This window comes from Anastrepha ludens, chromosome 6 (genome assembly GCF_028408465.1).
Source record: "Anastrepha ludens isolate Willacy chromosome 6, idAnaLude1.1, whole genome shotgun sequence".
Taxonomy (NCBI): Eukaryota; Metazoa; Arthropoda; class Insecta; order Diptera; family Tephritidae; genus Anastrepha; species Anastrepha ludens.
Genome location: NC_071502.1, coordinates 80,197,065 through 80,224,287, shown reverse-complemented (window position 1 = coordinate 80,224,287; position 27,223 = coordinate 80,197,065). Strand labels below are relative to the sequence as shown.

General features: G+C 35.2%; 1 protein-coding gene across 2 annotated transcripts in view; it reads left to right on the top strand.

Annotated features, from left to right (window-relative positions):
- The window catches only part of LOC128868518 (sialin), a 74,039-nt gene that overhangs the window by 40,443 nt on the left and 6,373 nt on the right, over nucleotides 1-27,223 (top strand). For both annotated transcript variants that reach the window (XM_054110695.1, XM_054110696.1), the window contains exon 2: nucleotides 16,293-16,453. In XM_054110695.1, coding sequence (XP_053966670.1) covers nucleotides 16,429-16,453 — 25 coding nt within the window. In that variant the 5' untranslated portion in view covers nucleotides 16,293-16,428. The remainder of the gene's footprint in view (nucleotides 1-16,292; nucleotides 16,454-27,223) is intronic.

Genomic DNA, 27,223 nt, shown 5'->3' with positions numbered 1-27,223 from the left:
TCTGGCTATTCCCAAAACTCAAGAGACCACTCCGGGGAACGCGTTTCGAGTCGATTGAGGAGATAAAAGCTGAATCGAAGAAGGTGCTGATTGCTATACCGGAAATGGACTATTTGGCATGTTTCGGGGATTGGAAAAATCGTTGGCATAAGTGTATTTCATCGAGAAGGGGATTATTTTGAAGGGGATGAAATTGATTTACAAGAATAAATAAAGATTTTTCATTTTACAACCAAATTCACCTTACTTTTTGCTCACAGTATAGGTATGTTGTTGTCCAGCATGATTCAATGAAAAAAGGTTTGCTCACTAGTGACATTCGACTTTTGACACTCCCTTACAAAAGGTTGTATTTAAGAAGGTGAATAAAGTTGAAAATATTTAATCATTTTTGGTAAAAATCGTAACAAAAAAGTATTTTTCTTGCTTAAATGGAAACAAACTGCAAACGGCTTAAAAAATAAAATCTAATTAATATTTGGATGTAAATAATGGTTCAAATAGAAGTTATTAGCGGAAATTGCTAAGTCTAATATTAAAACAAGAAATTATTTCACTTAATCCAAGATTTAATTTGTGAATTAATTTTTGAATTTAAAACCGATCGCGAAGTTGCGAAGTTTCGCCAATATGAAACTATTTTATTAAAAATAAATAAATAATTGGTATGTACAATTCTATTAGGTGTTTGACCGAGATCCTCCTCCTATTTTTAGCGCGCGTCTTGATGTTATTCCATAAATGGAAGGACCTACAGTTTTAAGCCGATTCCAGCAGATGGTTTTTTATGAGGAGCTTTTTCATGCTGGTACTGTGCTTTGCTAAGCCTCCTCTGGACACTTCATCCATCTATAGGAAGGCTCATGGAAACGAGTTCCGTCAATCGCAACTTTTTTATAATGAAGTATACAACGTTACCGATCGCGTCGGGACTATCCAATTATTCTCCCTGTTGTAACTCTTTGGGAAATGCTAGCTCTTTGTAAAACTTGAATTCCGTCTAAATCACCACATCATAAGAAATAAAGCTTTGTAAATTATCCACTCATCGATCTCGGATTGCGTCAATTACTCTATCATTTCCTGACTTGACACACCACTTGTATTCCACGTCATACTACCATAGACCTCAACATACCGATGAAAACTCTTTAGCGAGTATTTGCTCATAAGCAGACCATTTCTACAAATTTTATTTTTCCTCCACTTTTACTCAAAATTTCTAGAGCTAGCAACCCAGTGTCTTGCTAAGGGAGCCGATTTGTCAAGAGAGAACGAGGAAGCTGCTTGCTGAGCAAACCTTTTATCATTGAATCATGGTTGTCCAGCATAAACAAAATTGGAACATTTGAATTTGATGCGGTGAAAACTTTGATATATTTGGGATTTAAAGCAAGTTATGACAACCCCATTGCATCACAATCGACGAAAGAATACAAGCTACCAATAGAGCATACTTCTCACTTTCAAAACTGTTCAAATCAGGAGAGAATTTTGTGCGCTTCATTAAAGTCCTAAGAATCAGATGGCTAAGTCATGCAACGAAACTGGACCCAACGGAAGGTCAACAAAAAATAATTGGCGCTAAAAAATGTACGATGAAAACAAAAGGTAGATCAAGATCAAGATGGATTGACGAACTGGAGGATGATATAAGGAAACTCAAAGCAAAACAAGAAACTGGAAGGAATCAACCAAATATCGGGCCAAATGAAGATATTATTATTACAGAAGGAAGTGGCTAGGGGCAAAATCTGGTGAATACGGTGGATGTTTCAGCAATTAAAACTTTAATTCAATGATTTTAGCCATTGTCAAAATGCTCTTGTGACACGGTGCATTGCTCTGATGAAAAAGATTTTTCTCTTTTGTAAACTGGGAATTTTTTTCTTTCAGCTGGTCTAAAGGTTTACAATTTTTTCAGAATTTATTCTTTTACCAGTTTGTAAGTAATCCACAAACAAAACTACTTTCGCACCCCAAAAAACTAGCACCTTTTTGGCCGATTTCTGGACACGAACTCGTTTCGGAGCCGAAGAGCCAGGTTCACACCACTCTTTAGTCTCCTGTTTTGATTTAGAATCATGGTGATAGATCCAAGTCTCATAGTGAAAGACGCAATCGATTGTGTTTTTGTTCCTTTGTTAACGAATGCGGCACCCATTGTGTACTCAGCTTTCTGAAACCCAATACTTCATTCAAAATATTGCTTACACTGCCCAGTGAGATGCATAGGGCTTTTACTAAATCTCACTCAGTCACTTGACGATTTTCCAATACGATATGCTTTATTTTTTTCAACGATTTCTGTAGTTGTTCCTGTTTTTGGATAACTTTGACGTGGATCGACTTCAAGGCTTGTACGGCCAAGTTTAAATTCAGCAATCCATCTTTCTATTGCACTACTTGATGACGAAAAGTCTTTAGCAGAGCTTGAGCATTTGCTCATAAATTTCCTTTACTTTTAAACCTTCTAAAAATAAAAATTCAATCACTGTACGCTACTTGGTTTGTCCATTCTAGAAAGTACTGTAACCCGTCGATACTAAATGGTTTGTAAGCAAAGAATGAATTGACAGATTGACATGAAACATGCGTTCATATGAAGAGTGTACCAATATAACAAAAAAAATGTAGGCTAGTAGCGAGGGCATGTATTGCTTATCGAGCTGCAAAACTTATTGAACAACCTGGTTTTTTCATACAAGGAGCGCTCTGCCTTTCATTGCTTGATTATATTAAAAAGGAGCATTGGATTCAGGCTCACACTTTTGAAATAGAACTGAAATAGCCGATACCCAAAAATAAGTATTCCTCTTTTTTCCGACCACTAAACTCATTCCAGAGGGACAAACGGAGAAAAATGAATAAGACTGAGCTGTTAGCGCGAGAGCACCTGATAAAAACAGTAAGATTTTCGAATAACTTATAGATTTGTCGACATGCTCCATTGCACAAACGTATTAGGTTTGTTGTTGTTTAAGTAGGTAGGTTGTTTTGTAGGTTGTTTAAGAAATTGAGTCAATGGTTGTGAATGATCAAGCACGGGATTTAGTATTTGATATGACCTCGTCTTACTTTTTCAGTTTTCCTATGCAAAAAATTTCACTTCGAAAAAATTGTTTATGACCACAACGAGAAGTGAATGGGAGGCACGAGCCAATTACCGTGCCAGCTGTGTCTGCTGCGAATATTATATGTGTCCCTAGTATATTTGCCATGACAACTGCATAAATGTATTACGAATATATACATATTAGGGATGCCAATCCCGCATTCTCGATATTTAGTAGTTTATTGAGTACCAACAATTCATGGATTAGCTGGTACGATTATCGAGATAATTAACATTTTTTGCTATTTTAAGTGGATGAAGGATTTGTGTCTAGGTGCCTGTGTGCCACTTTTTAATCCGAATTATATTTGGCGCTTGTCTACTGATGCTATCTCAAATTTACTCGCTGTTTGGTATTTTGTTGGTTATATTGCCAATGATTAAATGGCGAGCTACATTATCCAGTGCTCTTGTTTCCAATGCGTACTTAAGCTTAAGTAAATTCGATTCAAAAAATGCGATTAATTTTCCGCAAAGTTTATTTAAAATCATAGCAGAGTAAGGCGAAATACTTCTCGTTTTTATAAAGCACTTCAGACTTATTGAATATTTACAAAACTTAGGAAATTTATGACCGGGAGGAATGTCAGGATCCCAGAACAACTGCTTTTTATATTGACACCCTCTATACGTATAGCCTAACCATGCAAGCAAGTTTTGGATTTGATCCCTTCGTAAGGCCCTAGAGGCAATAAAAAAGCAGATTTTTGATTTTATTAAGTTAATTTTTTTATTAATCAAGTATTTCAATAAAGCTTTAATAGCTTGCACTCATTAGTTAAGCACCTTGTGATACATGACCTTTTTGGTTTTATTATAAGGTGCAAGAACAAACAACGCAGATGGTTTTCCGACCCGTGAACATGCCACATATAATTGACCATGTGAGAAACATTGATTTTCTAGATTCAGACCTCAAACTTTCAAGGATTGGCCTTGTGATTTGTTAATGGTCATGGCGAATGCAAGACGAATCGGAAATTGAAGTCTTTTAAACTCAAACGGAAGATCGGTTAGGATCATCGGGATCCTCGGAATGAGAACTTCTTCACCTTCGAATTTTTCTTCGAGTATCGTCGCGTAAATCACATTGTTCATCAATTTATTTAACACCAAACGCGTACCGTTGCAAAGTTGCAATGAGTTTAAAAATTCAATTGGATAGTTGGTGGCTTCATTTTCATTTGTTACACAGTCAATGGATTTGAATGAATGCATTGTTCCAATGATATCATTTTGAATTATGTAGTTATGGTCATCTACATCTTTATTCTTAGCCGCTAAAATTGCTCGCTCACTCAACCATTCATTATTTTTGTAGTTATTAATGATGTTTGGGAATATTTTATTGATAAGTTTGTCTTTCGATGAGACAAAGTTACAGAAATTCTGAGAAAATGAAATCAATCCACTCGATTCGTCGACAGGTACTCGACCATTACCGATAGTCAGTAATTGTTCAGAGAAATCTTCAGTAGATGTATTATTAAGTAATGCAACTCTCATGTTTGTTGTCAGCTGAAGTTTCTTCACATAGCGCCATATATTTAATGATTTGAGGCAAGCGTTTATTTCGTCTGCAGCCGTTGATCTCGGAATTACTGGCAGTGTTTGGCGGAATAATGGCAATATCACTCTTCCACTAAGGCAGCACAATTCGGCCGTTTATCCGGAAAACTTCAATGCGCCACAATACTCGATTCAAATCAGCATTTGATAATTCTCTTCTTGTGCGTCGAAAATGATCTACTTGTTGATCTCTGTTATTCGCTCGACGACTTCGCATTGCCAACCGAGCCGTTTCACGGGCTGCCTCGCTTTGCTCTTGTGATTGAGAAGCACGAAGTCGAGCCATACTAACGTGGTGCTCTTCACGGGCAATTCCTTGTGCTTCTTCAGTCGTTTCATTCGCAATGTTTCGTATCCTTCTTGCATTACTGCTTTGTCGGGAAAGATTCGATCATCTTGGTCGCGGCATTGATAATGATGATTCAAAGAGAATACAAATTACTGTGATTATATATTTCTTACAAAATTTATATTATCACATTTACTATTTAACCACAGACAAAATTACGTTTAGCTGTCATTTGCGTTTTGTTATTCCACATTTTATAGTGACTTCACGGAAACGCGTTCGAATGGGATAAAAAGTGTCCTATGTCCGTCTCCTGGTTCTAAGCTACCTCTCCATCAATTTTCAGCCAAATCGGTTCAGCCGTTCTCGAGTTATAAATAGTGTAACTACCATGACTTTCTTTTATATACATATATAGATATAGTTTTGTATATGAAAGCTCAAAATAATAGAAAAACCTTTTTCTTGGGCAATCAAGGACAAACCATCAAATTAGAATAAACCTCTCAGGGTGACAGAGAGATAAGTAGTATGATATTACATACATACATACATATATGCTTATATTCGTATACTATACGTATCTATAGGTATCTTTAAGAAACAAACAATAAATTTTTAAAAATTTCAAAACATGTGTGTCATTAATTACCCAGTCTGAGTATTTTATTTAATATTCGTTCATTAGCCAAACAACATTCTGAGGCAAATAAATTATCGCCTTTGTAAGTAATTAAAAAAAGGAACAATACTTTTGCGAAAAACAGTGAAGTAAATCAGGTTGTTTGAGCTCGGAATATTTTCAAGTGCACCAGAGTGTGGTAATTATGTAAATACAGATTTTAATTTTTAAATCGAATTTCAAGACTGTAGCACAATTTTTATTCAAAGTAATATAATAAACACGTTATTTAGCTGAAAATTAAATGTATTTTTTTTTTAATCAGGTGCCAAAACCATTGCTTCACTTTAGTAACGATTTACTTTTTTTTCCTTAGGGCGTATTCTATATAGTTTTCCTGAAGATCGAATTATTGAAAAGTATTAATAAATTTAAATAAAGTTCAAAGTTCCAAAAATTAGTCCAAATCTCCTTAAGGCAAAAACTGAAAAAATATTGAAGAAAAATTGTATTATAATACATTTTTTCATTTCTAAGAACTGAAATGAACCCGAGTGATGGCAAAGATTTTCAACAAAACAAAATAAGGGTTCAATCACAGTTTTGCTGAGATCAACTGGCAAACTGCAACTAAAAAATCAATTGCATCAATGCCCCATAATAAACAGTACAATCACTCTTGCCAACGAGTGCTACATTAGACTGAACAAGATTTTTTAAGACGTATGTGTACTTACCGTCGTAGCCGAATGGGTTGGTGCGTGACTACCATTCGGAATTCACAGAGAGAACGTAGGTTCGAGTCTCGGTAAAAAAACAAAATTAATAAAAAGTTTTTTCTAATAACAGTCGCCCCTCGGCAGGCAATGGCAAACCTCCGAGTGTATTTCTGCCATGAAAAAATATTTGCCGTTAGGAGTTGGCTTGAAACTGTAGGTCCCTCTATTTGTGGAACAACGTCAAGACGCACACCACAAATATGAGGAGTAGCTCGGCCAAACACCCAAACACCCAATATATATGCGTACTTGAAAGTTCACGCTAGTGCACTCTCTAGTGCACCACTCTAAATTCGTGTCAGAAAATTGATTTTCCAAAGGACTTTTCATAACTTTGAAGTGCATAAGTGTAGTCGGTTGACTAGAAAAAATTACAAAGTAATTAAACAAGAAATAACAATGCAAAAAATATTATCACTGGTACATATAAAGGGTGATCAGATTGGAGGTACTTTTTCCAATACGGTTTTTTTACATAATTTTTCTCAGTATTCAGGCCAACTTATGGTGCGGCCTATGGGCTGGAGGAATCATCGCTCTATATTTCTTCAAAGACGAGGCTGGCGCCAATGTAACAGTGAATGGCGAAGGCTATCGCCCAATGATAAACAACTTTTTGACGCCGGAAATTGTAGTCCGTGATCTCCACAACGTTTGGTTTCAACAAGATGGTGCTGCTTGTCATACAGGCCGTTAAACAATGGATTTACGGTGTCGTCGTGCCGGTGAGCAATTTATCTCTCGTCTTGGATCAGTGGATTGGCCACCAAAATAGTGTGATATCGCACCTTTGTGCTTGTATTTTTGGGGGCATGTAAAGTCTAAAGGAATTGTGCATAAACAAGCTTCGATTGAGGCAATTGGAGGTCAACATTACTAAAGTTGTTCACGAGATACCGATTTTCACACTTTGTATATAGTAAATATATTGTCCCTTATGGCAGAAACATGATTGTGTGATATAAAAAATTATTTGTGGTTTCCATGTACGCATGCCATTCTGGGTTTTGTTATAACATAGATTATATTCAAAGGTTCATCAAGCCAACCCATTAACTCAAAATTGGAAAATGCATGCTTCTGACAGGAGGAGGACAATATGTATATTATAAGATAGGGGAAAGAAAATAGTTGACGATTAGAAAATGCGAATAGAAAATCGCTGTGAGCTCGAAATCAGGTTGCGCAGGTGGCTAATGCTTTTACTTTGTAGGCGGAAGTTACTTTCTTCTAAAAGCTTTTCAAAAATTTATAGCCAAAAAGTCCTAAGCATAGCCTAACGACAACAGTTGAGAAGTAGGACTGAGATGATTCCACCTTAACATCCCTCAAACAGCTACCGCAGAAAAGATTACTAAAATTTTTTATTAAGTTGCACATCAAGAATTCCCATTGGTTATATCATTAGCTGGGTTTCCTAGTAATTAGTTAGGGTATTCAATTTGAATGGATCGATTAAGGGCTTCATCAGCAGATATTAGAAATTTTTGAGTTAAAAGTTTTTTGTTTTATCTAAAAACCGTTATTTGACGTTACATCGAAAATGACAGCGACCAAGCTTACATGGAAAGTGGCCTGAATTTGCTCAGGCCTTTTACTATGTAAGTCTGAAATATGTACCAAGTGTCTATAAGATATTTAAACTCTTACGTCATTTGGTATTTCGTGATTGACGTTAATGAAAAAACAACTGACGCATACTCTTGAAATCGGTCAATGCCACTGAAGAGGCATTTAACAAGAAATCAATTGATTGTACACCTACATACATACATATATGAAAGCATTTCAGACCACTACATCCCCTATAGCAATACAGCTAAGTATCTAATAAATACTTACATATATTATGATTATGAATAATTACAAAACGCTTAGAAAACTACTCACTTTTTCCAATCCCGGGCAAAAGCTGAGCACTTTTCCTTGGTGTGGATATTATATCTCATTGCTTGAAAAGGGCAAAGTAAGTCTATGAAAAGGTACCTTACATATCAAAAAATCATTTTTCACTTTTTTGTTGATTCGAATAGTGTGTGGAAGGCTCTTTAAAATGGTGAAAACCAGAAAGTCATAATTTGTTTAAAAGTTTGTTAAAAATAAAAAAAAATAAAAGCACAAATACGAAAATACAAAAGCTAACTATATTTTAAAACGATTTCTACGATTTGCATTAGCTTTTTCTTATTTATTTATATATAAAGAAAATGTTTTTCACTGCTTCTGTGATTTTATTGATACTGTGATCTATGCTGAAGAAAATAAGCCAAACCGGATTGAAAAATATTAATATTTAAAAAAGTTAATATACAATACAAGGGTTTTTAGAAGTTTAAACTTTAACTGCTGTTTTCTCGAAAACTTGTTTTCGCACGTAAGGTACCTTTTTGTAGACCAGGTCACATATTACAATAACTACTGACTAAAAAATTGGTAATTGTTGTTGTGATCACAGACATAGCGCTATCTAAAGTGCTCAGTATGCAGTTTTACAACCCATTCAGTTTTAGTACTTATAATTAAGTGTAAGTGTGAAGTCGTTCAAAAATCGCGTTAATTTTATACCTTTTTTTCTGCGCAACGTTGAGAGTTTTCTTCCATATACAGGTTCGGAAGTCGTTTATATGGGAGAAAATGGTAAACAACGCAGGAAAAAAATTATCAAAAATGAGTGAGATTTTTGAACTACTTGAAGCTTTCACTTTGTTGTACTATTTTTAAGTTAATGGGCTTATAAAAATGTATGAGTGTGAAATTTTGATGAACATTTTTTTTAATTTTGTGCAAAGTTGATGCTCACTTATATGATTATTGTTGTAAATTGGACTATGCTTTTGTAAAAACGTTTTAGTTTTGTGTTTTTAAACTTGGGTATTTTTATTGACAACTGTCTACAAATTGAAGTTATATTGAAACAAAATGAAAGATAATGAAGAAGAAAACTAGCAATTTTAGGGTTTATAGGCGAGAAAAATGGGGGTAGTAATAATAGCAATCCATTTTCATTATGAATTTTTTCAATCGATTGATTGACATTTTGCTACCGCATAATACGTAAAAACGTGAAAAGAAGACCAATTTTGTATACAAGTACGGGTACTCTCTGCACTAAACTTCTTTGGACATGGGCTCATTAAAGATGCATTGGTAGCAACTGTTATTTGCCTATGAGACAATCATCCAGCGCTCCTTGTAAGTCGGTTGCACAGCTTATCGTAAACCCATTGACTGCAAAGCGGATTTGACGAAAATCATCACTGGAGGTCAAGCAGGTTTTTTGCGCGCCTCATGTTTTTGTACGAAATGGTCCTGTATGATGGAAGGGATATATTACAAATTATCATAGCGCTATGTTTGCAAATATCAACATACATTGAAAACATAAAAAATTTCATGCAGTTTAAAGGGCAGTATAAGGTCTATTCTGAAGCACCTTTCACACGCACACTTTTGTGCGACGGTGCACAACAAGAGGTATTAGCTGTCGCACAAAAACGTGGGCTATGGCGCTCAACCTGTTAAAGTTAAAGCTTGGAAAATAAGATTTGCCAGTTCAGTGGAGGTAACATATACTTTGATGGCAGAGTGTGAAGGTTGAACAATTTTCCTATTGTAAATTTGGGGCTCTGTTTAATAATTTCGAACAGTCGCTGAATACGTAAGGAATAAATTGTCGGTAGGGGAAAAATTTACAAAAGGTTACAGTTGCTCAGGAAGTACTTTTATTTTCTATAAAAAAGAAAAAAAATTAAATTTCGAAATCATAGAGGTTTTTATTTTTATCAATCATGTCACAAAACGCTTAACTATTTGGTCTTGATAAAATTATTTATTAGATATTCTCTATCAAGCGCGTGCAAAATCAGGCTATAAATCTTGGTAATAGATAATTATGACTATTATAGCATATCAGCGTGAATAGGGCTCCATAAAGCCTCCAACAACCCGTGATTATAAATTAGTTAACCAGCAATTAAGTCAATTTTTCCAATCGATAAGAAACAAGCACATTTGTATCGCAAATCAGCAAAATTCCACTTACCATATATTCTCAACTTATTAAATTGCAGGAGCAAAACTTATGTACCTATGCACACACGCACATACTTGTAAATACCTGTTGAAAAAGTACTCATAAAGTATTGATTTATGGATTTAAGAATTTATTACATTTTGTCTGTGTCATTTCTCAATTGACTTTATCGCAGCAAGAGTTAAACTAATTTTTTTTTTTTTTTTGTAACTGTTATCAGAGCAAGCAGCTCTTACAGAAGCGCCAGATTACAGCGACACTCAGACACTCAACTTGAATTGCCTGGCGAAAAGTTACGACAGCAATAATCATTATTTTGTCTGATAGTCGGATTAGCCGGTGCTACAAGACATCTGAACCTGTCGTGTGTCCTCATTTGTGTGTGGAATGTTTTTTATCGCGAATACATACATTTATGTAACTTTATGGTGAGATATTTGAAGCTTAAGTGCTAACGCAATTTTAAGTGCGCTACTTTTCAATTTCTCTCACTCTTCTTGTGTATGATTGTTCTCAGTTATTATATGTACACATGTATGTATGTATGCATGTACCGTTACACATATACTTAATATATGTAGACATACAGTTTCTTATGGCCTAAAAATGAATGGCCAGACAGTTTATGTGAATGTACCATAAGTTCATGCATTTGTTTTGATAGAGGGCGCGGAGAGGAATATCGTCGAAATTATCTATGATGAGAGTAAGTAGATCGGGAAGTGCTGTGTGTTGCAGCTATTTAGCTGTGACTTTGAATAATAGGTTAGTTTATGTTAAACTGGTTGACTCGCAGTCATGCATACACCAGTTCGGTCCATAGCGATTCTATTTAAAGCTCATTAGTTCGCTTCAGAATTCAATAGTCCACCCGCATGGTGTCTGTTTCTATTGCGAATTTAAGGAGTAATTTTCAACCTACTGCTGAGAAATCTTCCAATCCATCAAACTGTGGTGTCCCCAGATATTTTGCGTGTATTTTGAATAATGCAGAACATCCGCAAAGAAGATGCTCTACATTTTCATTGAGCTCTGCTCCCTACATTTCCTGCATTTCTCACTGGCGACTATTCCTATCTTATAAGCATACGCTGCAACTGGGCTATGTCTCGTCGGCCCGCCTATCAGAGTTCTACAATCTGTTCATATTAGTGGTGGTGTAAATCGAATACGACTCTGATCGTCATGTTTACACAGAATCTAAGCATTCCGGACTCTCCCATCTTGTCCTGAATTTTCTGATCGGGTTTTGTTTGTTGCATAGTATTCGTATTGACTTTGGTACTTCCTTGACAAAATTCGAGAATAGAGAGGGGTGTTTTTTCGAAATATCGTCCATTATCTCGTTTCCATCAATGCCCTTAACATATGGAAAAGTGGGCGTGGTTTTTACCCGACCTCAATATAATAATACTTATGTTGGATCTGAAAGAGGTGGAGTGCAATACGTGCATCAAGTTCTATTAAGTCGTTATCGAGATACCATGTTTACTTAAAAACGGGCGTGGTACCACCCATTTTTCAAGATTCTACTCTCGTTGTAATTCCTTTCTTGGGTTCTCCTTTTTTTCAAAATTGCCGTTATATAGGAGGTGACCGACTTCGCCCATTTTCAATACCAAATTACCTTGGTCAAAGAGTGATATGTGTACCAGGTTGCACTTGTTCGAGTTTTCGTGTGCACGAACGTACGGACAAATGGATCTACAGACATGTAGACACGAAATCGACATATATCATCATTTTGTGTATTTCAGTATATATATAATATGTATACCTATGTATACCTCGATTTCTTTATGCAGTTCCATGCAACCGTTATGTGAACAAAATTATAATACCCTTGGCCACAAGTGCATGGGTGTAAAGAGGCACAACGAACCTATGATGGCATTAATCAAATATTTACACCAAAGTGTCACCCTTGCGGATACATTGACTTCTCGGTAGTCACGCGCGGATTTTTTTATACCCAAATGTGGCAATTTTGTTTGTTTATATAGCCGCCGAGATAAAAGCTGCTTTCAATTTGTAAACCACTTAGCGACTTGCGAATAAAAAAAATGTTTGTTGAATATGTGTGCACTTGGCCAAGCCCTTGAAAGAGTTTGTAGATCCGCCAGTTTATAATGGGTGTTTTTTAAAGAGCCTGAGAACTTAAAACGATAATACAGAACAGAAATATTCTTGGAATAAAGTTTTTTGTTTTTGGAATCTGGTGGATAATGCTACGGCATTTATTTTTTGAATATTATATCCCGCAAATATCCAACGCGACTACAAGTTACATGGTCCATTCGATCACTCCAATTTTTTAACACTTTTTCCAAAAAATCTGGCCATATGGCATCAATGGTGGCTTGAATATTGTAATAAACTGGTTGCTAAGCGCGTTGTATAGTAAGCTGAGCCGTCCTATTGGAACCAAATATCATCGATGTTTAGCTGATTAATTTTCGGAAACAAAAATTCAGTCAGCATAGCTCGAGAGCGCTCGCCATTCACCGTATCAACAGCTGCTTCCTAACTTCGAAAGAAATTTACAGCGATGATACCGTCAGTGCTGTATGAACTTCGCCAGCAGATTTTTTTTGCAAAGTAAATTTACACAATTTGGAAGCGTTGTTCTGACGTTAAGCGATTGATGACAGCTCACCAAACCTTAAAAATAAAAAAAATAAATAATTGGCGCGTACACTTCTGTTAGGTGTTTCGCCGAGCTCCTCCTCCTATTTGTGGTGTGCGTGTTGATGTTGTTCCACAAATGGAGGGACCTACAGTTTCAAGCCGACTCCGAACGGCAGATATTTTTATGAGGAGCTTTTTTATGGCAGTAATACACTTGGGGGTTTGCCATTGCCTACCGAGGGGCGACCGCTTTTTGAAAAATGTTTTTTTTTTTAATTTTGCTTTCACCGAGATTCGAACCAACGGTCTCTCTGTGAATTCCGAATGGTAATCACGCACCAACCCATTCGGCTACGGCTCACCAAACCTTACTGAATAGAAATATCAACACAGTTTGCCATACTAAGCTGCCAATCCATAGGTATCAATATCGATAGTTCTCATGCACCTAAAAAAACACCCGATACAAGCATAAATAGTAGCATACAAGTGCATTTAAAATTAGTTGGTTAATTGGGCATTTAATTGGGCATTGAAATCACATTTTATTTATAGTTTATTTATAAATTTATAGCTTAAAACTTATAAATTTAAACTTAAAAACTTATAAATTTTCCACCGCAAAGACAGAGAGATGGCACTACGGCCGCATACAGAGGTTATGTTTAGTTAGGAGCATCTATTGAAAGAACCCGCAACAAGCTTTAGCCAGATCGAACTATTTCTTTGTGTTTGGTATTAGTTTGAATCGAGAAAGTCGAGTGATTTTCATTTTCCATCACAACAACGCACCAACTCACGCCTCATCAATTATGGTCGCAAAATTAATAAAAATAGGGTTCCAACTCCTTTCACATCCACTGATTCTCAGACTTCGCTCCCTTGGACTACTATTTGCTCCCCAATTTGAGGAAATGATTGGCGGAAAATAATTTTAATCATACGAGGAGGTGATTGCAGAATAAATGGCAACTTTTCAGAATTGGATAAATCCTATTATTCGGAAGTGATCAACAAACTAGAACAGCCTAAAAGAAGACTATGTCGAAAAATAAAAAAGTTATATCCCAAACAATTAAATAGTTTTTATTTTTGCGCAGACTTTTCAAACCACCCTCGTATAGTATTAAGTGCTTATTAGTCTTTAGTAAAGTCTGAAAGTCTAAGACTTCCTGTGAAAGTAAATGTCGTGAAATTTTTGATGCAACATAAAACCATAAAAGTTAATCTAGTAATAATTGATAAGTGGCTGAAGTGTGCATATTAATCCAACATAATCATACCTACACACATACAAACATATGCACTCATGTATTTCCTAGAATTTGTACAACAGGAAAACCTCTCTCGGCACGAACAGTCTTCACTAATCGTCTTATTTCGGATTAAGGGTAATTAAGATTAAATAAATATGCGAACGGATGTTTTATGAAAGTGAAAGTCATTGTGGCTTATTTTGGGATTGTGCGAAGTATGAAACATTGATTACACATGAGCACTTTTTTATTACATGGGGTTTTCTGACTGATTTTAATTAGTTCGACGTTGCTGATTACAAATCTACTTTCACTTGCAGAGGCTGAAATTTATGAAAATATATGTATGTATGTTGAAGTATTGTTCGAATCATCGTTTTTAGACAAGAGAGTGTTATGAACAGATTGTTTCATATGGAAATCCAAATAGTTTTTATTACAATATATTTTTGGTGCGTACAAATTTCAAAAAAATCCCATGAATGAGTCTGACTTTGTAAAGCAAACCCACGTGGACTACTTGGTACTCAAGGCCGCTCAATTAAAATTATCCAGATAAGTAAAATACCTGTTTTATATGTCCACGGGAGAGCGGAGTTAAATTTAAGCACTGAGGGCATTTGATCTAAGAGGGATCTAGAGACTCTATAATATTGCCCCGCTTGCATATTCAATTAAGGTGAATGGAACAGTATAAACCAACTCTTAACAATGATGTGAAATGTTTTAGGTGCAAAAGTCCAAAATTATTGTAGAAATACAAAGTCTGGTATTTTTGATGGTATCTAGATCAGAAAAATAATAAATAACTGCATGAGAAATATTGAAATATTCTTTTAATATAAAAGGTCGCCGGACTATTCTCGGTACGAAGTTGAAGTAGCCCCAGAGAAAATAATCGGGTCGTGCCGTTTTATTGAAACCACAGCTCGGATATATCGAAGTTTTTGAACTTTGAACACAGAAAGATGATCAACATCGATCGATAAAGAAAACTATTTACTATAACGGTATCTTCTTCCACATTTAGAAAGAAATAAGGTCTGATGATACCATCCAATAAGGACAATTTTGCTTCTTGACATAGCTGCTGAGCGAAAAAGTAATCCGTCCGTAACAATGGAATGGCAAATCGGAAAAAACTACAATATTATTGCTATCTGGTCCCCTTTTGTTTAAAGAGATGCAAAAACGGGTTCTTTCAATATCCTCTCTCTCTCTCTCTTGTTGCTGTTGTAGCAGTATACTAAGCCCTGCCAATGCAATGTAGTCACCGATCGTCATCGTCTAACTCATCTAACGGTAGCTCCAGAAAAGGTGTTGTTTTAAACGGCTTGGTCCAGAAGGAGAGGGGCATGTGAATAGGTGTTTAGTTTCGTGCGGTGTGCCTTCACATGCTGGACATATGTATGTATATTGGGTACATCGGTGTCGGTTAAGGATGCGTAGGAGTTTAACCTACTACAATATTCAGAACGTAATTGGGCCAAAGTTACGCGGGTTTCGTGAGGTAGCTGAAGCTCTTCGTCTGCAATAGGTGGTGGTTGAACTCCGATGACGGCATACAACTTATGAGATGATTGAAATTATAATACATTTAGGGCAATCCTACCAGAAATGGCATCCACATTTCCCGCACATGCGCGTCCGTGTCATTATAAATAATAAAACAAATTTATTTTCTAACGGTGTTTGTCTCTTAGGAGGTAGTGGCAAACTCTCGAGAGCAATTCTGTCACAAAACTTCTTCTCTCTCTGATGTTCGGTGATGTCACCAAAAGAGAATCAACCGAACTGAAGGAAAGCTCGTCGTTGTCTTCTTATTGTTATTATAACTATCAATTAACAAATACTTTTTGATAAGTCCTCTATCGAATTGTATTGCCTTGTAACACTTTGTATTATGAGTTGATATCTTTATAAAAAATCAATGCATTTTAAACAGTAATTTAAAGCCTCAAACTACTTCCCTACATCTTACTTTCTAATTTTCATTTTCAGATTTTTTTAACTGTGACGTGCAATTTTTAACATAAGGATATGAGTTGCTAAAGTTATTTGGAGATATCAATTGACGTTCAGATCCGAACAGAAACCAACAAAACTACCTCGTTATAAAACCACCAAAACCGAAAATATGGCGTTCATAAATTTACCTTGCCGTAAGTAAAAAAGCAAATAGTAAAATAAATGTTTTCTATAAAAGTTTTACGAATTTCCTATACACATACAACTAAAATCGAATGAGTTTTAGTCACTGTTGTCATATTTCAGCCTAGAATCTGATCATTTCTATGAGCACACAGTTTCGATCGAAGTCGATATGAAAACTGGAATTGACTTTGAAATTTTTCAAAAATGTGTAATACGTAGTGCAATTTGGGAAAATATTATTAACTTTTCTCAGGAAGCCTGGAATAAAAATAAAAATACTCGTGTCATTCACAGATTTATTCAAAAGTAAAAATTTACCCCAAAATATTTCACAACGAAAGCTTTAGAAGCGGCCGCCATAGCCGAAAGGGTTGCTGCGTGACTACCATTCGAAAGGCGTAGGTTTGAATCTCTAAAATGAAGAACACGTTTTTTCTAATAGCGGTTGCAAAAAGCTCCTCATACAAAAATCTGCCGTTCGGAGTCGGTATAAAACTTTAGCATTAAGACACACGCCACAAATAGAAGGAGGGATTCGGCCAAATACCCAATAAAATGGTGTAAGCGCCAATTATATATATATAAATATATAAATATTCCAATTTAATAAGCCATGGATTTCAAAATCATTATTAATCTTCTTTATTTGCCAATTCGATTTCGAATATAGGCAATCATACAATTTTATATGAAAAATAAATACATAATATACATAATTGGCGCCTACACTTCTGTTATGTGTTTGACCGAGATCCTCCTACAATTTTATATACATTATATTAATTACTGTTTAGAAAGGGTTCCCACTCGAAATCGAAGTGTAGTCTGGTTATCTATGCTAAGGCAGGAAGGCCATTCGAGGGTTGGCGCATAACCAGATCGTTCAGAGCCAGATCGCACGCAAAACGGGAGTCATCTCAACCGTGCCTACACCTCCAACCCAATGGCGACGAATTTCGGACGTAGTCCGAAGAGCTTTAAAGTTCGTAAAGGAAATGGGTTTGGGTGATAGCGTATCTATCCTACAGCTATATAGTTCGTGTTCTACTATTTTTTTTTTTTTAATTACCAACAGATTCGCCATGCTTCGCTTCTCTCTGGACATAGTTCTTTCTTCCTTGCTTATATGCTTATTATAAAATCAGGCTAAATAAGGAAGTAAAATAGCTTTTAGACTATGGATTGGTGAATTCCAAAACGATTTTAGTCCAATTCACACAAGAATTTATTTGAGACTTAAACTCTAACGTACTTGGCCTAAGGAAATAAACATGATGAGAGGACGGATCTGTATGGATTTTGTCCAGAAGCACGTGAAATTTCGAAGCTATGTAAGTAATATCCTAGAACTTCTCTCGCACTATAAAATAAAAATTGGTCTGGTAGGCTTACAAGATAAAAAGTATACCGATGGATTTAGGTGCTAAACTTTGAAAAACTTTAAAGTTTTGATTATAATTTTACACTGTGCAAATCGAAACGTTGGGATTTCGGAATTTAGTGAAAAAGCATGAAATATTTAAAATAATTTACAAAAAATGGGAGAGTTTTCAAAAATTGTAAAGTTGAGGTTTTGGTCAGAATTGTCTGCTGTCGCGATGTCCCTTAAAGTAGTTTTTGAAACAGGTGCAGTGGTGTTGACGGACATTTTTTTTTAGAATTCACGGAAACGTTTTTACATATGCAAGTTTTAAGTCAACAATTTTTTAAACATTATGTTGTTAGTTTTTCGAAGGTCTGACTTATAATTCTTAATAGCACTTTTAATATTATTTTGCGCAAAAAAAGTTTTAAAAAGTATATTCGTATAACTTCCGCTATGGCTGGAATAGGCGAATCACGAACATATTTTTCCTTTTTTTTAGTTATTTATATAAATTAATTTTAAATAATTTTTTACTGAAGCCCCAATTCAGAATTTAGAAGGAACATATATCTTACAAAAATTGGTTTGGTCCAATGCCGAGAAAAAAGTTGAGTTTGTTATACCTATAACGTAAATATAATAAAAAACATAAATATGTATGGAAAACGTGGTTTATTCGACGTCGTCAGGAAACAGAAGAGGAAGAGAAGAGTATTGAAATTGAATAATGACTGTTCGTTTTTCGCGATGTTGCCAGATGATTTAATCGGTGGGAAAATATAATTCTTGCCAAGTCTTCGGACGATGGTGGCGCCATCTGGTTTTAGGGCTGTTTGCTTACTAGACCGCCACATATGCATTAAAGAAAAAACACCGCTTCGAGCAAATTTTATAACTCCAAACAGGTGGGCGTTGCGACTCGAAATTTTCTGTAAACCCTTGTAGAATAAATACACTCTATGTACCAAAGCGTGACCTGACAAAATTTAAACTTAGAGTTCCGTTATAAAAAATTTAAATGCTGTTAAATAAGTGTACCCTTTTCACAATACGCGTTGTGCAATTTGTTAGTTTCGTGGAAAATTTAGAAAGCGCACGATGTTTTTAGGAAATGAGTTCCGCGAAGGAAAAACGATTTGTGGGAGTGTTCATTGTACACACTCTAAAGTTCTAAAAATGTCAAATGTATCTGCAGCAAAATATTTGAAGAAGTCGAAAAAATGTATGGCGAAGTTAAATGAATAAACCGAAGTTAAAAACATGGGCGACTTCGTCGGACGAGGTCCAAAAAATATATATCTCCAAAGCAAGATCACAAGATCATTGATTTACTTCTGACAAAGCCGACCTTACTGTTGGATGAAGTTGAAGCCTTTTTATGGAAAAGTGGTGTTAAGGTATACAAAGACACGATTCGAGAATGTTTAGATGAAGAAAATGTCAAATTCTGGTGCACATTGAAAAAACCGCTGCTCTCGTTATCACACACTGAAAAAATACTTGCATGGGCTAAGGCAAATTCAGAATGGAATTAGACAAACGTAATCCTATTTTTGGGCTAATAGTTGCGTACGTCGGTCCTAGTGTAAAGCTGATAATCGACAACTTCAACGACCTTTAAAACGTCTAGTTAAGGTTCATGTTTGGGGCTGCTCTTCGAAAAAGGATTTGGCTTTTTGTGTTTACCGCCAATTTGAATGTAGTTTTGGTGAATAAAATTGACGAAAAAGCATCGTTGCCAACAGCTGCAAAGATGTTTAGAAGAACTAGCCAACCTTGAATTTTACAAGAGGACAACGATCCCAAGTTTTGCAGCTAAAGGTGTATAGAGTGGAAACAGCAAAATGGGATTGACATTTTGGATTGGCCTTCACAATCGCCTGATGCCAACTCTATTGAAAATGTTTGGCCAAGATTTAAGCAAAAACTCAACGAAAACAGATATGGACGCCCAAACAGTTATCAAGACAAATTCGAATGATTTGGAATTTGCTAATCGCAGAAATTAACTCGGAGATGGAAAGCCATTGTAGCTAATGGCGATGGCTATACAATTTATTGAATATATTGCGTTTTATAAATATTATAAGCTCATACAATGCAGTTTGTTAGAATCGAATTGGTCAAATATTTTCCAAGTTATGGCTGTCACGGTTTTGTTGGGCAGACTGTATAATATGATTACAAGGAAAAAAATTTGAATTTAAAGCAAAATAAAGGCGTGGTCGAGAGAGTTAAAATGTTTCAAGAAGATTCAGAAAATATTTATATTGCATGATCTCTGTTTAACGTCATAACTTATAGTGCATTAGCGCCCATACATATGTATGTATGCATGTGTACATATGTGTGTGCGGTTTATTATTTATCTAAATAGAAAGTAATTGAAACACAATGTTTGTTAATTTAAAGCCACATAACCACCTTAAGCATGTTACAAATATTGATCTTACTAATAAACAGATTTCCGCGAATTGTTTGCTGTTGGTTGTTGATGCTTTGGCAAGTAGAGTAGCGTGCGGTCACGATTGACAGCGATAACTCGCAAGAGGGAAATTAACAGAAAATTTAAACCTCAGTTATTTTATAACATTTTAACCAAAGCAACGGAAGGTAGTAAGAAAAGAAACGAGAATTCATATAAGCAACGTGCACTGGCTAAACAAATAAACAATTTAATTTATATGCCTGTGTGCCATAAATAAACAAATAAATAAAGTTTTTCTATTTATAGAAAGTCTTTCGTTTTTTTCATAATCTGGTGCAAGTTAAACTTAAACCAAAAAAAAAAAAAAAAGCGGCAAATTGAACTTTACAATATATATCCTGGCTAATCCATCATCATCATCCATCAGCATTGCAGCTCAGGGTGAGCTTTAGCTTCCTCAGCGATCTTCTTCCATTTAACTCGGTCAAGAGCTTTTATCTTCCAGTTTTTACTTTTAATTTCTTCAGGTCTTCGATGTTGTTTTGTAGCCATGTCAGCTAAGCCCCTTGCTAATTAAGCCTAGAAAAATGCAACATTTCTCTTGTAGTTATGCGGTGATCCAAAGAACCAATACTCGCTTAATTAAAGATTTTTTTCCAATAACAAAAGTCTGACTCAATGAGGCTTTGATATATTAATGAATTTGTGTGCGCTTATAGCAATGCCAAATTTTTTACTTATAATTTCTTAGCTGTTAGTCGAGAAAATTCGAAGGCATGAGCGTCTTCTAGACGACGACCAATCACACGGGGGAAATCAATTAACGGGGTCCAATAATGCGTCAAAATCAGCGCGCGTTTTGTATATTTCCGAGTTGCTGGCTCGAATGAGCGGGAAACCCATTTAAGAAGGGAATTCTGTTTGGAGTGTAATATTAACAAGTGGCAAAATTGCGGTATATGTGTGGCATACGACCTTCTTTGATATGATAATACTGTACTAGGTAGGTAGGAAGGTAGAAGCGGCAGTCGGCCTCTAAACCAACTCACTTAGACCATTTCCGATCCATTGTGATACCAGAGTGGCAGTTTATCCAATATCCGTTAAACCATTTTGTTTTAAGTGCCAACCCATTGTCTTTAAATTTTTGACTTTAAAGTTACTTAGTGGAATAAAAGTTGACCAAATTATTAAGGGAAAGAAATACTAATTTTTGGTAATAAAATGCCAAAGTGGCAACCTTTACTTGACCGATCTGTTTATTTGCGCTGGCAATCGCGCTATTTTTGGAAGCCACGCGCTTACTACGTTTGAAAATATATACACCTCACGCAATGCGAATTTACTTTGCCAATTCTAACCCCAACAAAAGCACCAATAAACGTCACGTATATTTAATTATCACATCAAATATGCGTAGATGCATGAACAAGTGCACAAATGTACACACATACATAGGAAGATCCATATACTTATGCTAACATACAATTTTTTTTTAATTTTATTGGCAATCACGAAAAATCAATTTGAACAAAATCTTGTGATTCATTTATGGATTTATGTATGCATGTAGAACACAGAGCCGATCAAAATATATATTGTATAAACTTTTATTTATAGAATATAATTTGGATAAAAAATAAGTCAGCAAATTGGTTCGATACTGAGTTTTGTTGCCATAACACACAGCATGACCCCGTAGCCAAATGCTTCACAAAACGATTAAGATGTTAACTGCTAAATATATTTTTGTTTGACGGAAATATATTTTTTCTCGTATGTACAGGGCGCGTACGGTATTTGAGGTGAACAATTGAATGAAACTTCACGAAATTTTTACTCAACATTAACTTATTATGTGACTATAAAATCATTCAATAAAATTTCCATTGGCTACAATAACCTCCTCGATCCGGGTCCGGAAGCGATTGCATGCCGTCAGAGAAGAAATGGTATTACGAGGATGCCGCGGATCTCGGCTGTGCAATATAGTTCGTCGTTTTTTTTTCTCTACTGTCTTTTGTCGAGATATTCCTATATACAAAATGTTGTTGTTGGTCTGGCGACACCACCTTTAATGAATGCACCTTGTCACATTTTAAAAAACAGAGCATAGCCGTATTTCGGATTCGAAGGCCTTTTGGCAATTCATCAAATCAAAAAAGTCTTGCTGAACGGTGCCAAACAATGTTTTTTATAATGGTAAATATGCAAATTCTGCCATAGAATCTGCCAATTTATTTGCCGACTTTTTTTGCTCTAATTATGCTTTTTTCAATTCTAGTTTGCCCTCTAATAGTTTTTCACCTCTTAATTTTGGGACATTGTGCCTATCTATTACTGATGTCGTCAAGGGTATTATGAAGCTCAAGCCTGCAACGAAAACTGACTCGGATGACCTTTTGGGCACCTTGCTGAAGAACTGCTTGTGTCTCGCTGAGCCTCTTACAATTACAGGTATCCCTCGTATAACGCGATAGTTACGTTCCAGAAGAATTGCGCGTTATGTAATTCCGCGTTATCTAAAACATAGTTTTCATATAAATTTGGGGGTTATGTTCCAATAGGTTTTTTTTACATAAAATACATACAAAATAACAGATGCACATATATTTGAACTCAATACTAAAGTTCAGACTTTCTTATACAATTAAAAACACAAAACAAAAAATTTAAAAACAAACTAAAACAAGTTAAAGGTTTATTAAAAACTTTATTGTTATTCTTCAAACTTCATATGGTAATTAATCTGTTTCACTGTCTTCAAAGATCTTTGCACGTGGGCGTTTTGGGGGAGCAATAGCTTCGTCAGAAGATATTTCTTCAACATAGTTTTCGCTATTGGGTAAGAAACTAGTTGTGGGACCTTGTGGTTCTTCTACTGGTTTTATAATTGTAAAATCTGTTGTCAGGTTTTGGTGGGTGGTTTTTTTAAGCTCCTTTTCAATTTCGTAATAAGGTGCTAGATTAATATCTATTCTATCTATCTAAGGCAAAAAAGGGTAATTCCCAGTTTACATTAAAAATACATTACATATTATAAATATGTGGTACGCAAATTAGTGTTACCAGATTTTATAATTATGTATTTTCCCCTTCGCGTTATATTATATAAGCCTAAATTTCGCGTTGTACTGAAACCTAATTTTTCCAAATCGCGTTATATCGAAACCGCGTTGTATAAGACCGCGTTATACAAGGGATACCTGTATATTTAATAAATCGTTTTCCTCCGGTATCTTTGTTGACGACTGGAAATTTGCTTCCGTTACGCCTATATTTAAGAGTGGAAATAAAAACGATGTTAGCAATTACAGACCGATTTCGAAGTTTTCGTCTGTCTCAAAACTTTTTGAGATAACAGTTAATGATAAGTTATATTTTGCTGTCAAAGGCCTAATATCTACCAACCAGCATGGTTTCGTTGCAAGTCGCTCCACTGTCACTAATTTGTCTATTTTCAATGATTTCTGCATTTCAGCCTTCCAGAACAGATCTCAAGTTGATACAATTTATACAGACTTCTCTAAAGCGTTTGACAAAGTATCGCATCGAATACTCTTGTCGAAGCTTGCATCATTGGGTATACACTCCACGTTTTTGTCGTGGATCAAATAATATTTGTCCAACAGGCACTGCGTTGATAATACGACATCCCGTGCATTTACTGCGTGCTCTGGTGTCCCACAGGGAAGTATTCTAGGACTCCTTCTCTTTATACTCTTTATTATCGATATTGGTTCTTGCTTTTCTTTTGCTGAACACTTGTTGTATGCTGATGATCTTAAAATATTTGCGGTGATTAACAGTGTTAGTGACTCTGAAAAGTTGCAAACCGACTTGCACAATGTTCGGAACTGGTGCTATTTAAACCGTTTGTCACTAAATATAAGCAAATGCTTTCACGTAAAATATGCTAAATCAAACAAAACGTTGCATACTTCGTATAGTATTGCTGGCTTACCTTTGCAATCCGTTGAGGAAATTAAAGACTTATGCGTTATTTTCGACTCTAAGCTGAATTTCACTAGCCATGTTAACCACGTCATAAGACGATCATATTCGATGCTAGCATTCGTACGCGGAAATTGTTCTGCATTTACCAACCCACACACTCTCAAAACATTGTATTGTGCTTTTGTTAGACAAAGATTAGAGTATGCCGCTGTTATTTGGAGACCGTACCAAATAGGTCTGTCTAATCGGATTGAGAGAGTTCAGAAAGTGTTTCTTCGTTTTGCGATCCGATCTTTAAACTTTTCTGAACCTGTAACATCGTACCGCTCTCGATGTTTATTGATTGACTTAAAACCACTTGATACCAGACGATATATTATATCGTGCTCATTTATCATTCGTATAATTTCTGGATCTATTGATTGTCGTTCCATTTTAAGTAAAATTCAATTTTATATACCCAATATGAGGCTCCGACAGTACGAAAGCTTTAAAATTGGCTTCTCGAGAACCAACTTTGGGGTAAATGCTCCGATTCCTAGGGCATGTGCAGATTTAAATATGTTTTTCAATTCTTCTGGTGCTGATTTTACATGGCCGTATGGCATATTAGTCAATCATCTTAAATCGTTCTTTTCTTAGTAACTACTAAACTATTGTACATTAGCTTAATATAGTCTGTAAGAATGTATCTATTCAAAGGCAATAAATAAATAAATAAATAAATAGAGTAAGTAACCGTAAGCAGAGTGAAGTTATTTACATCAGCTAATACTCAATTTCTATGTTTTGTTATTTATTTAAATATTCATTATAAGCACATTAAGTCATTAGCGCAAATAGTGCACATTTATTTATTTTTTTTTTTCATTTATTTTTTTATTTATTTTTTATTAGAAATTGAATTTACAGAAGACTATAAAACACAATAAGCTTATAGCTATGGCTACTGTGGCCTTAAGCTAAGCCATGAACAAAAGTTTCATCATTTAGCGTTTCGTGTATAAAAGCTTAGATCAAGGAAACTTAAAAACAATTTAAAGACCATACAGATTATTCGATAGGTCATCAGGACCTTCATACTATAGCTACATATATCGCTACACTCGTATTTTATGCACATAAGTGGTCTAGATCTTTCTTCTGTTGGAAATTAAGTGGTATCTCCTAATCGACATAAGGAATCATTACATCGTTCAGTACTCTGTCTATAAAAAGTGAACCACCCAAAGAAGCTACTGCAGGCCATTATATTGTTTTTCCATGGCTTACGGTTTTTTTACAATAGTTAAAATAAATTCTTTCATCGTCTGGTTTGAATTCGCGCTTTGTTACAAACCGAATCCGACTGGAAGAAACAGCATGATTGCTACATTCGCTGATGACACAGTCCTTTTGGTGTTGGACCGTACTAAAGGGTACGCCACACGAAAACGAAATACAATCAGAGCTGAACAAACTGATTTGACTGGTTTAAAAAGCGGATAATCGATATGAATAGTGACAAGATTGTCCAAGTTAATACCCACTAATATTTATAACACCCACTAAAAACTCGAAATCAGATTAAAACCACGTTACACAACTTTACCTAGTTCCCCGGAAAATAATCAAAAGTATCCCTAAATAATAAACTTCTATATACATATACGACTATAATTCTACTAATATGGATGTATGACATAGAAGTTTGGGTTTGAGTCCGAATACATCCTACATGCATTATATATTTAATCCTCTTACTCCATAGCATAGTACTTATGGCACCTACATATAGGTACGAACAGTACCGCCGATATGCATTGTGACTTAAACATTGACGTTAGGTGCCTTCTATTCGCCACTTCTCTGCTCGCTATTTCTATGCAGGGCTCACTGTCGCCAACTGCAGACAATTTTTTGTGAAGATCTATTTTATGGCAGAAATATCAGTAAATTCAGAGGCTTGCCATTGCCTGCCGAGGGGCGCTATTAAGAAAATCTTTCTATCATTTGGTATATCATGCCTGAGCCATCGCACCTGTGCACTACCAAATGGTATTCACGCACCAACCCATTCGGGTACAGTGGCCGAATAATGTATTTCATTTATATATTTTTTTTATAATTGAATTGTTTGACTTTTAAGTTTCGTAAAGCTAATTATGGAAGATTTTTTATTCAATAATATTTACATTTACATTTCTGTGAATTTCTTAAACTTGATTTGTAGGCCAAAGGTTCTAAGTTTTGAGCAACTTTGCATACACTTTAATAATAATTACTTAATGTCTCACCTTAGTTGTAATATGAAAGGAAGTAGTACAAAAAAATCATTCCAATATTTCAATATGTACTAAGAGCAACAGATTCTCTCGTTTTTGGGGATACCTGGGTAGGTGGATTTCTGCGTACTTAACTCAGATTTGCATGTTTTTTGGCGAAATGCTTTGCTGGTGGTCACCTCCTTGAAATCTATTTGTCTGTTGATGGAAAGTTCGTCAAAAAATTCATATCACGAGAATTAGTTTCATTCACTATTTAATAATTTTTTTTTTGAATAAAATCTTTTACTCCTTCAGAAATTGCGTCTTGGGTATTTGTAAAGAGTTTTGATAACTGTTCACGGAGGTGATTTAATAAAAAAAATTACCATGATTTAATAAAAAAAATTACCATTAATATTGATTTTTCATTTCCAAATCTACATCTGCTTTAAATCTCCCATTCACGTTTCTTACTGTTAGTTTACATTGACCTTTTATGGGAGATGTTATTAACATTTTCGATACTAGTAAATAAAATTGTACGTATGTTATAACTCTACTCTGTAAGATATACCGGTCGTGTCATTGGCTAAACTAAACGAATTGAAACTAAAATGTATAATTACTTTTAAGTTTTATCTATAAGTATTATTTTCACTATGTTCCTCTGCAAGGCACTGTAACCATAGATTTATTAAAATTAAATTAAAATAACTTCCTAAGAGAGTACTTAAATGTTGGCCAGTACTGTAAATTATATAAGTAAATGTATATGTGCATA